Below are 15,093 nucleotides of genomic sequence, written 5' to 3' on the forward strand. Positions count from 1 at the left end.
GCTCCCTTCACTCAGCATCAGTTCATATAAGTCTTTTCAGGTTTTTCTGAAATCTGCCAGATCATCATTTCTTATAGTACAATAGTATTCCATTACATTCATATACTACAACCTTATGCAGTCATTCACTTTCCAATTCTTGGCCACTACAAAAAGAGATGCTATAAATATTTTTGTACATGAGGGTCCTTTCCCCTTTTTTATAATCTCTTTGGGATACAGATCTAGAAGTGATATTGCTGGGTCAAAGGGTTTGCCCACTATTATAAGCCCTTTGGGCACAGGAACTTATTACATTCTATTGTGTGAGTACAATGGACCTACTGGTAAATAAACTGGAAATGTTGTTAAAGTAATCTCAAGAGGGAGAAGACAACTACACCTGAGGGGATCAAGAGAAGCCTCGTGTAAGAGGGAGCATCTGATGAAGTTGTACTTTGAAAGTGCCTTCTAGGCATGGGGGACCCACATGAAGTTGAGGAAATGGAAAGGCATAGATTGCGTAGCTAACAGAATAATTGATTAGAACAGAGAATGGGTAAAGGGAATTAGTTTGAAAAAAGACTGGAAAAGTAGATGAGACTTATATTGTGGGAAGTCTTATTGTATTTTATCCTAAAGGCAATAGGGAGTCATGAAAAAATTTTTAGTAAGTGACTCACACTCTTGAATCTGTGTTTTATTAATATCAATCCGGCAACTGTGGAAAGATGGATAAAAGAGGGAAGAGACGGGAAGAGGGGAAATCAATTAGGAGGCTATTGTGACAGCTGAGGCAAAGAGTGATAAAAGACTGAAAAAGGGCAGTGGAAGATGGAGGTCAGAGGTGTTGTGAATGAAGAATTGACCACTTGGCAACTGATGGAGTAGAGGGGGATGCAGGAGAGAGGAAGAGGCAGGGATGATTCTCAGTTTGCAAAGTAGGAAAATCTGGAGGAGGAAGCATTTTACAGAGGAGGTAAATAAGGCCTGGAGAGATGTAATCACTTGCCTCAGGTCACACAGGAAGTGGCAGAGCCTGGATTCATATTGGGATCCTCATTTCACTTTCTATGATGCCAAACTGCCTTTCACTAACAAAGCTTCTTCCTCCAGCTGGGGCTCTTGAGGATTCTGTTTGGGTTACATTTCCCCTGACCCTGGGATTCTGTCCCTCACCCACTCATTTCCTCCATTACCCAGCTCCTTCAAGTCCCCACCCTGAACCGTGACACAGTGGAAAAGAGAGCTGGTTTTGCAGTTAGATGTTGTTGTTCAGTCCTTTTCAGTGACTCTTCATGACTCCATTTGGAGTTTTCTTGGCAAAGATACTGGAGTGGTTTGCCACTTCCTTCTTCAGCATATTTTGCAGATGAGGAAACTGAGGCAAACAGGGTGAAGTGACTTGCCCAAGGTCACATAAGCTAGTAAGTATCTAAGGCTCATTTTGCAAATTTGAAAACTGAGGCAAACAGGGTCAAGTAACATAGAATCACATAGTTCATAAGTGTCTCTGAGACTGGATTTGAACTCAGTAAGTACCTGACTTCAAGTCTGGCACCCTATTCACTGAGCCACCTAGCTGCCCTGAAACAGTTAGGTGACCTTGGACCTCTCTGGTCCTCAGTTTCTCATTTGTAAAATGAAGGATTTGGCCTACATCTCTATTCACTTTCAGTCTAGAATGGTCTAAGCCTCTGTCCTTATCCTTACTTCATAGAGAGCTGGCAGAGATCTTGAAGAGCCTCAGTTCCAGTACCTCATTCTATAGATGAGGAAGCGGAGGCCTCGAGAGCAGGAATGACTAAGCTGAAATCACCTTGTTGCTAAACCCCAGAACAAAAATCTGACACAGGTTTCCTCCACTGGCCTCTCCCTACCCTCTCTTCACCTCTCTCTGAGCTGTTTCTAGAGGAAGGGGAGAAGAGGAGGGAGAGAGGGGGAGGGAGAGAGGGAGAGACAGAGAGACACAGAGAGAGAGAGACAGAAAGAAAGAGAGAGGAAAGGAGGAAGAGACCGAGAGAGATAGGAAGGGAGACAGAGAGAGAAAGAGGGGAGAGGAGAGACAGAGACAGACAGAGATAGGAAGGGAAAGAAAGAAAGAAAGAAAGGAAGAAGAAAGAAAGAAAGAAAGAAAGAAAGAAAGAAAGAAAGAAAGAAAAGGAGGAAGGAAGGAAGAAAAGAAGGAAGAAAGAAAGAAAGATGAGGGAGAAACAGAGAGACAGAAAGAGAGACATGGTGGAGGGAGAGAAGGAGAGACAAAGAAAGATAAAGGGGAGGGAGGCAAAGACAGAGAGACATTCACACCTACACAAAGAAAGTGAGAGAGCTGGGAGGGAGGGAAAGGTAGAGACAGAGATAAAAAGAGAGGGGGAGGAAGGGAGGGAGAGACCAAAAGAGAGACAGAAAGGGAGACAGAGAAAGAAAGAAACAGGGGAGAGGAGGGAGGGGGAAACATGGGGGAGGGAAGGGAGAGACAAAGAAAGATAAAGGAGAGAGAGGCAGAGACAGAAAGAGACACATGCAAAGAAAGTGAGTAGGAGGAGGGAGAGAGAGAGAGACAGAGACAAAGACAGAGACAGAGAGAGAGAGACAGAGACAGAGAGAGAGAGACAGAGAGAGAGAGAGAGAGGAGGTGGGGGATGTCAACTGCAGTAACTGAGTGCTGGTTGCCTACAGTTTTGCCAACAACCCTTCCCTGTATCTCTCGGGCCCAAGGGCTGGGGCTAGGTTGGACATCTCAGCCCTATGGGATGCATGGATGCATGTGTTAATGAGGCAGAGTTGGCAAGGTGTGAGTTAGAGGAGGCACACACAGGATATAACAGTCTTCTCATCTGTCTTCAGCAGGTCCTGAAAGGGGGGTGACCCCTGGGACCAACCCCTCTCCGCTTAGTTTATCTTCCTGCTTCCTCTCAGCCAGAGTTGGTCAGTGGTGGAGCTGCCATCTTTGCCTCTAGCCTTTAAGGAGTGAATGGAGTGAGCCATTACCCCCAAAGGTCAGCCAACAGAAGCAGGAGCCACAATTGGGGTATGTAGCAGCAGGAGACATGTAAGTGAAGATATGAGATGAGCTTCGGACTTTGGAGAGACCCTAGGATTTGGTGGTGGGGCACTTCTCTATAGAATATTTAGAGAATAGAAAGTCAGCTCTTAGTTTGAGGAGTTTGAGGTGGGGGATGGTGGTTGGAAAGACCAGGAAAGGGGGGTGGGAACAGGCTATAGAGAAAGAGAAAGCAAGAGAGGACAGAAACTCTGATAAGGATGAGAGAGGAAGGAAGAAGGAGGAAACCGAATCGGCTAGGTAGTTACAAGGGCAGCTAGGTGGCACAGTGGATAGAACTGCAGTCCTGAAGTCAAAAAGACCTGAGTTCAAATTCAGCCTCAATCACTTACTGGTGGTATGGTCCTGTGCAAGTCATTTAACCATTGTCTGCTTCAGTTTCCTTACCTGTGAGATGGGGATAATAATAGCAGCCACCTCACAGGGTTATTATGAAGATCAAATAAAATCCTCAAATGAGATAATATTTGTAAAATACTTAGCACAATGATTGGCACATAGTAGGTGATTAAGAAAGTCTTATTCTCTTTCTTCTCCCCTGATATTCCAAGTTTTGTCTGTAAAGGTTTTCTCTACCATCAGTGAGGTGGGGCAGCACCCACCCATGTGACTTTATAAAGCTCTTTGCCCAAGTTAAATAGAGATAGAGCTTCCCCCCCCCAAAAATCATACATTTAGAAAAAAGGAACCTGAGGTCTTTATCCAACTTCTTCATTTTACAAATGAGGAAACTGAAACCCAGAAGAAAACAACATGGTACGATAGGAAGCACCTCAAATTTGGAGCTGCAGCACCTGAGTTTGAATATTGGCTCTGCCACATATTACTTGGCTGACTACAGCCAAGATCTTTCTGGGACTTAGTTTCTTCATATGTAAAAGGAGACGGTTGGACTTGATGACCTCTAAGGTCCTTTCCAGCTTTAAGACTGTATGTCCAAGGTTTGACTTGCCCAATACCTGAGAAGTATTAGAGTTAGTATTTGAGCCTAGGTCTTACAATCCCACGTTGCCTGCTAGGGTCTACAAGACCCTATGACAGTGAACAAGGGCAAACAGGCAGATCAGGCTCATAGAATGTCAGGTAAAAGAAAATGAATCTTTCACAAGACAACTCTTTAGGTGTTCAGAGGAGGCTCTATTACAGGGATTCCCAACCCTCTCAGGAGTATGAAAAGTGTGTCAGAAAATATTTGGTAAATAATTATAGAATATTAAATATATTATATTACGTATATATTGTATATAATATATGTAATAAATATAATATATTAAAATGAATCAGTTTCTTTATTTTATTCTTATGTTCACGTACATGACAAACTCTCTCTCCTGAGCCTTTTTATCTCCAGACTAAACAGCCTGGTTCCCACAACTAAGCTGTATTTGGCATTTTTATTATGACTGCTCAAAACTTTGGTTATGCTCCGTTAGACATGTTTCATTTTGTTGTTAATTGACCACCCCGTCTGAAGGCAGGGGACTGGATCTGTTGACATTTCCAAGTCCCTTCCAGCTCTGGGAGGCAACCCTTGGTGGTGAAAGGAGCACTGGACTAGGAATCAGAAGAATAATGTGCTAGCCCAGCTCTGCCACTACCATGCTCTTTGGCCCTCAAAGTTATTCCTCCTCCCTGGGCCTTAGTTTCTCTATCTGTAAAATGAAAGTGGAATGAAATTATATGGAGCAGGGATGGGCAGGAATGATTTCTCTCTCATGATGTCTCTTCTATCCCTCCCTTTCTCCCAGGTGCCCATTCCCTAAATTCTAAGACCTAAATGATTTTGAGCAATCAATCTACAATTTATTAAGTGCCTACCATGTGCCAGGCACTAAATATGCTAGGTACAAGGAATAAAAATACAAGCAAGCAAGGCTCTTAAGATACTGCCATTCTAACAAGGGAGACAAGATGCAAATATACAGTGTGTCCCAAGACCCTTATGGCAGTTTTTAGCTATTAAAGCTTAAATTTTAGTGGCTAGTAAAGCTTAAAATTGCACAAAGACTTTTGGGACATGCTGTAAAAGGGTTTATAAAACACATACAAACCAGACACAGAGTACTTTGATGGGAGAGGGGAGCCCTAGCCGCTGGGGAGAGGGAGGGGAGCCCAGGAAAGGACCTCAGGCAAAAGGCAGCCCTTGAATTCCCTCTGGAAGGAAGCCCAGAATTCTAAGAGGTAGAGCTGCAGAGACAGGGCATTCTCCAATGTAAAGTGGTGTCCAGTGCAAAGACATAGCTATGGGGGGGTTGAGTTGAGTTGGGGTGGGGGTGTGTGTGTAAGCAACAGCAAGGTCAAGCGTGGCTGGAACATCAGCTATATGAAGAACGTTGTGTGTAATAAGGCTAGAAAATCGAGATAGGCCTGGGCTGTGAAGGACCACCAAATAGCTAGCTAGCAGCTTCCTACCTAGGGAACTAGTAAGTATCTGAGGCTGGATTGGAACTCAGGTCTTCCTGACTCCACGTTCTGCACTCTATCTATTATGAGACACTTAGCTGACTCATAATGAAATAGGCAAGGCAAGAACTATCATCCCCATTTCCCAGAGGAAGGAACTAAAGCCCAAAGAGGTCAAGTGACTTACTCAATGTCACAGAGAAAATCATCAGCGGAGCTGGGAGTCTTCCTGACTTCTGGCCAAAATCAAATCTCAGAATCTGGTGCTGTTCCACAGGAGGAACTCAATGAGGAGTTGTTGATTTGTGGAGGGATGGGGGAGGCTAAGTGACTTGCTTCAGGTTACCCAGCAAAATCCAGTTGTGGAACATGGATTAACCAATGAATCAGAAAGCATTTATTAAGCACCTACTAATAATAACAGTTACCATTTATTAAATGCTTAGTATGTGCCAGGTACTCTGCTAAGTACTTTACAAAAATGATCTCATTTGATCCTCACTACGACCCTGAGAGGTTCAGTTGTTTCAATCATGTCAACCTCTTCGAGAGGGGTTTTCTTGGCAAAGATACTGAAGTGATTTGCCATTTCCTTATCCAGTTTATTTTACAGTTGAGGAAATGGAGGCCAACAAGGTTAAGTGACTTGCCCAGGGACACAGAGCTAGTAAGTGTCCAAGGAAAGATTTGAACTCAGGAATATGAATCTTCCTGACTCCATGCCTGGCACTCTATCCATCATGCCACCCAGCTCCCTTAAAGGTAGGTGCTCTTGTTATCCCCATTTTATAGACGAAGAAATTGAGGCAAAAAGTAGCTAAGTGACTTGCTCAGGATTACATAGTAAGTAGCTGAGGTAAAATTCTTACTCAGGTTCTCCTGGTTCTGAGTCTAGCATTGTATTCACAGCACCACTCAGCTGCCCTTAATGTGCCTGGAGCTATTAATAGAGTTAATCTAGTCCAGCGTGGAGGCCACATGTGGCCCTCTAGGTCCTCAAGTGCAGCCCTTTGACTGAATCCAAACAAGTTTGTGGCCTCGAGGTCTCAGGTTCCCCACCCCTGAATTCTAGTCCAATCTCAGGGAACTGAGTGGCTGTATGAGATTTCAGTCCAGTTTGGGGGAGACCCTTTAGGTTAGGAATGTACCCCAAGGGGTAACGTGGAGGAGTGGAAGGAGCAGGAAGCCATGAGACCTGAGTAATAGCCTCAGTTTTGACAAATACTAGTTCTGTGACCTTAAATAAGTCACTTCTGTCCATTTCCTCATTTGTAAAATGAGGATATTAGACGAGGAGGTCTTTCGATCTCCTTCAAGCTCTAAATTCTATGATCCTCTGAATTTCTGCTCACTGGGCTTTAGGACAACCTCCTAACCTATCATCTCGGGATTCAATCAGAAGGAGAAGGATGGAGTTCACTCCAAGACTCAATGCCACCACCAAGGACAACCACTACAGCCTGTCTGAGTCTCAACTTCGCCCTGTCTTTGCTACCCTCTGCGGCCTCATCCTGCTGGCTGGGTTGCTGGCCAATGGGCTGATGCTGATTATCTTGAGCAGGGGCACAGGCTTGAGGGCCCAGGCCCCGGGCTCACTCCTGGTTCTGACCAATAGCCTCATGGTGAACATCACTCTATCAGATCTGGTCTTCGTGGTTTGTGTGGTTCCTGTTTTGCTGCTAACCTTTCTCCAGGAGGACTGGTGGCTGGGCTCCTCCATCTGCACCATCAGCCAGAGCTTCAACATGGCCACCATGTTCTGCACCTTCTACAGCATGGTGGCCACTGCCCTTCTCCGCCATGCTGCCGTGGCCTTCCCCACTTTGACCTTCCCAGCTGGCAGAGGGGCTCAGCTATTGCTTTGTTTGACCATGTGGATCCTGGGTTTCTCTGTGTCTCTGCCCAACTGGCTGTACCAGAAAGTGGTGGAAGAGGGCAGGGAAGATGGGGAGGAAGAAGCTGGGGGACCTGGATCCAAGCTTATCCATTCTTGCGTGATGTTCCTGGGCCCCGCCCAGACCTCCTGCTATTTCACCCTCCTTGGGGCCCTGGCCTTCCTGCCCTTTGCCCTGGTGCTGGTGCTTAGTTTCACTCACCTGGGCTGGGTCTTGTGGAGCAGTGAGTGGCCCCAGGTCCCACTGGATGTCCGACAGCACCGAGAAGCCACTGGCCTCATTCTGGTGGTGTTAGTTGTCTTTGTGGTCATGTGGGGGCCCTGTTCTGTGCTGGGCTATGTGGCTGCCTCAGGAGACCTGCCCAATACCTTCACAGTCTTTGTGGCTACCAGCCTCTGCACCATCCTGGCTTACTCCAACTGTGCCATCAGCCCAATTCTCTGTTTCTGTCTCTCGAGGCAGTTCCAGGCAGGGCTCAAGGACCTCTTCTGCAGCTCCACCCTGGAAAGGGTAGTCCTAAGACATGGTAGAGTGGTACATGGGGTCCAGGGAGGTGAAAGTGGAAGGGTGGGAGCCCCAGGGAGTCTATGGGGAACCCCTGCCTGAAGGGAGGGGGCAAGATGGAGAGCTGAGATGTTTAGAATCATAAACTCATGGAAACCTAAGAATATGAGTTATCCCCCAATTGATAAATGGTCAAAGGATATGAACAGGCAGTTTTCCAGTGAAGAAGTCAAAACAATTTGTAGTCATATGAAAAAATGCTCTAAATCATTATTAGAGAAATGCAAATTAAAACAGCTTTGAGATATTATTTTAAACCTATCAAATTGACTAAAATGATTGAAGGGGAAAGTGACAAATATATGGGGGATGTCAAAAAATTAGCACGTTAATTCGCTGTTGGTGGAATTGTGTACTGATCCAACCATTCTGGAGAGCAATCTGGAATTATGCCCCAAGACTTATTAAGGTACCTATACCTTTTGACCTAGCAATACCACTACTAGGTCTTCTTTCAAAGATGATTAGGGAAAAAGGAAAAGAACCTATATTTTCTAAAATATCCGTAGCAGCTCTCTTCATGGTGGCAAAGAATTGGAAAGTGCAGAGATGCCCATCAATTGGGGAATGACTGAACAAGTTCTGGTATATGATTGTGATGGAATACAAGAAATGATGAGCTCAATAGTCTTGGAAAACTTAGAAAGAGTTTGATGAAATAATGAAGAGTGAAATGAGCAGAACCGAGAGAACATTGTACACAGTAACAGTAATATTGTTTTAAGAATGACTTTGAGTGAATGAGTCAGTACAACTATTATAAGTACCCAAATTAACTATAAAGGACATATGAAGAAAGATGCCATCTGCATCCAGAGAAATATATATACACACACACACATACCTATTTGTGTCTAAAGGATGAGGAAGGGAGAAGAGAGTAAAAAGGAGGGGGAAAAGGAAATTTACATGATAACTTTGCTACGTGTTCAAAAGAAACAGCAAGTTGCACAAAGTGAATTTGTGATTTCATGGGCAATCATCTTTTTTGTTGTATTATGCTATGGAAATGCTTGTTTTATTCCATAAATTTAAAAAAATAAAATTTAAAAATATACTCATAGGAACCACAGAATGTGGAGTCTTTGGGGTCATGGTATCATGAATAGGGTGCTGGATTTGGAGTCAGGACACAGATCTGACTTTCAACAGTTACTATTTATGTGACAAGGGACAGCTAGATGGCTCAGTGGATTCCGCAAGACCTGAGTTCATATCTGGCTGCAGACACTTCCTAGCTGTATGACCCTGGGCAAGTCCAAGTCATTTACTCAGTTTCCTTATCTGTAATCCAAACCCTTTCATTTACAAATCAGGCAGCTGAGGCCAAGGAAAGGGGAAATGACTTGCCCAAGGGCACACAGCAAGTTAGTAGTGAAGAAAAGACAGAACCTAGGTATCCTGAGTCCCAGGCCAAAGATCTCTCTTCATTATTTTGCTTTTTCTTATGCAGTAGATAATCAAATAGAGTAGAATATGAGAAATCTGAGGGAGAGACAACTGATGGGTGAAGGTAAGATTGAAGACTGAAGGATGTCTGAGAAGAGGGAGCCAGGAGGGGAAATTGGGTCCAGAGAAAGGATAATAGGCTATGGAAATAAGTAGAATATCTAAAGGGATGAAGGGAAAGAAGACTGGAAGGCTAAGAGAATTGTCTGATAGAAGGAACTGAGCAGAGGCTGATGGCACTCAGAAGCAGAAGAAAAGGTTGCATGCGACTCATGGTTTCTTCTCCTTCCATGACCTAGTCTCACAGGGCCCTTCACATTTTCTCCTCCCTTCCATTTCTTTAGTAGTTAACTTGACCTCTGATCTCATCATTGTATGGGACCCCCAGTGTGAAAACTTGCTCCATCAATATAGCACCAACTCTGCAATTTATATAGATAATATAATATATAGTATTAATAATATAATAATAATTATATTTAAAATGTCACCAAGTGACCTGCTCAGGGTCACACTACCCGTATATGTCAGGACTCAACTTGAGTCTTCTTAACTCTTTTGCCAGCTCTCTATCCCTTCCCCCACCCCCATAAATAAACAAAAATTAAATCAACAACTGAACAACTTGTCTTGACCATATTTTCTTTTTCTCTTCTCTGCCCTCCCTTCTCTTAGCTTGGGGGTAGTGGGGTGGATTGGGAGTAGGCGATGGGTTCCAGAGTCAAGGAGAGATCTGTAAATGATGCCTGAGACCACAGGATGCCATCCCATGCCAATATAAACAGCCTGTAAAACCCAGCTAAGGAGTTTGGGCTTTATCCATGGGTCCAGGTTTCTGAGGTCTCAAGGCAAGATTCTTTTCTAAATATATTTTTTTATTTACTTTGTTAAATATTTCCCAATTACATGTAAAAAATTTTAACATTCATTTTTTGAAATTTTGAGTTCCCAATTTTCTCTCTTCCGGCCTTACCCCACCTTTGAAATGGTAAGCAATATGATATTGGTTAAATTTGTGTAACAGTAAGCACCCCAACATACACAGGGGGGCGTGCTACCACAGGTTCTTTGATCTGTTTCTCTAAAATGAAAGGCAGCTTTTGAGGGGTTAACAATCACTTTAATCAAGCACAGGTATCATTCACCTAGTTCAGGGGAGTCAGCACCCTGAACTTCAGAGAAAATAAAGAGAAATCAAAGATCAACTGACATGGCTTCCTCTGTCTGACCATAATCAATACATACATCCCAAATCAACAGACAGGTCCAACTGTCTGACCATAGTTACCAGAAAGGAAAGCACCAACATCTGAGTTTTCAAAGCTGGGAGGCTGCTTAGTGGCTTCCCAGAGTCTCTCATTTGGCACACAAACCTTCTTCCAAAAACTCAGCACCAAAATAAAACCACACCTCAGAGTCTTTATACACTTTTTAGAGCCAGAGGCCATCACATCCCTTGAGAACCAGTGCCTCATTAACAAAAGGTGTGGATCTTCCTACAAATCTTCCCAGGTCAACAATGGGTGGGAAAGATCCTCCTTAATCCATTATTCAAAGGAATTATACTTCTTGGTATAAACAAAAACAGCAAAATATCCTCCTTTGCTTGTGCTCACAATATGTGAAGTCATGCAAAACATATTTCCATGTTAGCCATATTACAAAATAAAACACATACAATCAAGAAAAATAAAGAAAGTAAAAAAAATATGCTTCAATCTGCACTCAGAATTCATCAGTTCTGTCTCTGGAAGTGGATAGCATTTTTCATCATGGGTCTTTTGAAACTGTCTTGGATCATTGTATTGATCACAGGAGTCAAGTCCTTCTCAGGTAATCATTGCTCCACCGCTGTGGTTACTGTGTACCATGTTCTCCTGGTTCTACTCACTTCACTTTGCATCAGTTCATATAAGTGAATAATAGAAGTAGCTATAGGTGGATCTCAGTTCCAAATTATTATGCTGCCCTCCAATTCATTTCTTCCTTTGCTTTCCTGTGTTTTCATTCTCTTAAAGTGGGCCTTGAATGCCGAGCTATGGATTCTAGACTTTGGCTGGTGGATAACAGAAAACCACTGAAGGGCTTTGAACAGAGGGAGGCATGATCAGACTGATGCATTGTGGAGATTAATTTAGCTATTCCACGACTTCCCCTGCTGAAGGCAGCTGGGCTATTGCCATAATCAGGCAAGAGGGAATGGGAGTCTGGATGGGATAGCAATGGGAGCGGAGAAGAGAAAGCAGCACAAGGGAGCCAACTGTTTACACAAGGGATTTCCATCTCCTGTGTTATGAGGTCTCTATTTCTGATTCCTTTCTGATTGGCAGGGACTCCCTAGAAGTCTCATCTAAGGTGATCCTTCTCTGACCTCCTCCATTTTAGGGATGTACAAACAGAGGCTTCAGGGCAAGGGAATTGGTGGGAGAAACTGTTCTTTACCAGAATTATGTGGGGAAAAATGCCCATTGTAATGTCAGTGAGCATCCCCTATACTGGCTTTCTTAAGGACCAGTCTCCCTGGCTTGTGATACTCTGGATTAAAGCATTGGTGGTTTCTAGAATTGAGGGATGGAGGGTTCAAATCTTCACTCAATCACTTTTTGTTAAGGTGACATTCAACAATGAATACAAATTTATTAAGCACCTACTACAGATCTGACCTTTGGCAGTTACTATTTATATGACTGGGGACAGCTAGATAGCTCAGTGGATTGACTGCTGGGCCTGGAGTCAGGAAGACCTGAGTCCAAATATGACTTCAGAAACTTGCTAGCTGTGACCCCAGGCAAGTCATTTACCCCTGTTTGCCTCAGTTTCCTCATTTGTAAAATGAATTGGAGAAGGAAATGGCAAATCACTCCAGCACCTTTGCCAAGAATACCCCAAAATGAGACAAAAACAACTAAACAACAGCTGTGTGACCTTGGGGAAGCCACTTAACCTCTTGGGTCTCAGTTTCCTCATCTATAAAATGAAGGAATTGAATGGCATAACCTCTTAAAGTCTTTCCAGCTGAGTCTATCATCTCTGATGAGAGGGATAGTATAGAGGACAGAAAGCTGGCCTTAGAGTTAGGAAGACCTGGGTTCAAGTCTTGCCTTTAACACACATCCTGGATGTGTGATCTTGGGCAAGTCACTGAATTCCTCAATTCCTCAGGCAGCTCTCTCAGACTATCAATTGCAGACCTGCTTTGTAGAGGGAGTTTCTTCACCATCCAATCAAATAAAATCAATACATGCATGCACACCCACACCCACACCCACACACCCACACATACACACATACACACACAAGATGAAAAGAAGCCCCGAGTTCAAGGTAAGGTTCCTTTGGATTGGTTTTAGAGAGTAGAGGTTCTCCCCCAGGACAATCGTTTACTCCCCACAAGAGTCATTTCACTCCCACCTCAACCATGCTATTTAGATTGGCTGAGTTGAGTCAGAAGCTGGATTGGAACTCAGGTCTCCCTGACTCTGGGTCTGGAGTTCAGCTCACTGAGTCATCAACTGCTTCTAATTCTACTTTCAAGCCTCTGTTCTACTGCCTCCTTCTTCAAAAAGCTGTTCCTGTTTCCAGTAGTTGTTAGGGCCCTCGGCCCATCCTGTAATGACCCAGCATTCATTCATTCATGTATTTATTTATTTATATCCCATATTTCTTTACCTGTGGACAGGTGGACCTTCAGGAGAATGTAAGTTTCTTGAAGTCAAGGTCTCTCTCTCTCTCTCTCTCTCTCTCTCTCTCTCTCTCTCTCTCTCTCTCTCTCTCTCTCTCTCTCACACACACACACACACACACACACACACACACACTCACAGAGTCCAGTACCAGGCCCTTTCTGCTTGGTGAACCAGTGACATGTCTCCAAGTGTCCCTTTCTTTCCCCAATCCCCAGCCTGACTCTCACCCTCTTTCTTTTTCTCCTCTTCTTCTTCCTTGCCCTTTGGGTCTTTTTTCAGGTCTCTCTGCCCAGCCTTACAGGATCTGTAGATCATCTAATCTAATCATTTCATTTTACAAATGAAGAAACTGAGTCCTCAGCATGGGGGAGTGAAAGAGTCAGCCCAAGATCACATTCATAATAAAATAAAAGACCTGGGGTTTTAACTGAGGTTCTCAAGCTAATTTTCCCCCTGCTTTATTCTACTAATGATCATCCTAAAGTTCTCCCTCTTGCCTTTAAGGAACCCCAATTTCTCAAGAAGCTCTCCTTATTTCAGAGGAAGAAAGGGATAGGACTGCTGTCCTTGGTCCAAGAAAGCGTCCCTGTCTCCTATGATCAGGGCATACTCTCAGAGCTGTTTCTTCAGCTTTGGGGATGGATGAGTCTGCCCTGAACCAGTCACATACCCAAGTCGGACCTTCTGTGACCTGTTGGACACATTTGTGAGACAGCTGACTGGGGGGTTAGGGCTGTTTGCTGCCACTGACCTGGGAACACAGCCAACCTAGCTGGCCCCTCACAGGAGGTGGAGCCCTGCCTTCATTACCACTGTGTTCTAACCACTGAACCCACCAACCCTGCCAGCATGCAGCACTTCCCTCCTTTTCCTTGATGTCTATCATGGTTCAGATACTCAGTGACCTAATTTCATCTGTAAAATGGGCAGTTTGTACAAGTCTCATTTAAGCTTTAAAATGAGGATAATGAAAAGGCAGCAGACCATGTGGAAAGAGAGTTTTGGCCACTTGAAAGAGGGAAAGATGGGGAGACAAGAGACCCAGTTGTCAATCCCTGCTTTGTGACTGACTTTACTGTGATAGCTTACACAGGTTATAGGATTTACAACTGAATGAGATCTTAATGATCATCCCAAAGGAATCAATTTCCTCATTTTATAGATGAGGAAACTCAGGTCCATGGGAGTGGGGTGGGGGGAGGGAAGACAATTTCTAAAGGTCATATTGATAAGCAGTGGCAGTGCCAGCATGAGAACCCAGGGCTTTTGACTCCAGATCTGTTGCTTTATTTCACTACAACAAATCCTTTCACTTATAAGCTCACAAAATTGGAAAGTGGCTTTCGAAGTCATCTGAATCAACCTCTCCAAGCCATAGCCAATCCAATCGTAGCAATAATAATGAAAATAATAATAGCTAACATTTATATATTGCCAATTAAAATCCAGACACCATGCTAAGTGCTACACAAATATTTCATTTGATCCCCAAAACAATGCTGAGAGGTAGTTGCTGTCATTCATTATTCCCTATTTTACAATTGAGGAAACTGAGGCAAACAGATTTAGGGACTTGCCCAAGGTCACACAACTAGTGTCTGAGGCTGGATTTGAATTGCTTTAGAAGGCTGATGATGAAGCACACTATGCATCTCCTGCTGGAAGCGACTGATGGATTCACAGAATGAGAGATACATTTCTGAGATGGCCAACATAGAAATTTGTTTTGTTTGACTATGCTGGTTACAAGGGTTTTCTTTTTCTTTTAAGAGGAGAGAAAATAAATTTTGTTCATCAAAAAAAATTAATTTAATAAAAAACCAAGCCATTATGAAGTACCTGCTGTATACCGGGCACTCTGCTAGGTTGAAGGGATACAAAGATAAAATAAAATAATCCCTCGGCTCAAGGAACTTCCTTTCCTTAGGGAAAAACAACAGATTCACATAGACATAAATACAAATATATATGAAGTAAATTTAAAGTAGTTTGGTAGGAAGGAGGAGCCAGCAGCTGGGAAGGCCTCCTGTAGGAGGGAGGAGGTGGCATTTAG

The 15,093-nt window shown here is 43.6% G+C and overlaps 1 protein-coding gene across 1 annotated transcript; it reads left to right on the forward strand.

The window, feature by feature from the left end:
* Positions 1–6,641: 6,641 nt before the first annotated feature.
* LOC140522766 (allatostatin-A receptor-like) lies at positions 6,642–7,947 on the forward strand. The gene has a single exon (XM_072638045.1). The coding sequence runs from the start codon at positions 6,856–6,858 to the stop codon at positions 7,945–7,947; it is 1,092 nt and encodes a 363-aa protein (XP_072494146.1). The 5' UTR covers positions 6,642–6,855.
* Positions 7,948–15,093: the final 7,146 nt, after the last annotated feature.

This window comes from Notamacropus eugenii, chromosome 2 (assembly GCF_028372415.1).
Source record: "Notamacropus eugenii isolate mMacEug1 chromosome 2, mMacEug1.pri_v2, whole genome shotgun sequence".
NCBI classification, from domain to species: domain Eukaryota; kingdom Metazoa; phylum Chordata; class Mammalia; order Diprotodontia; family Macropodidae; genus Notamacropus; species Notamacropus eugenii.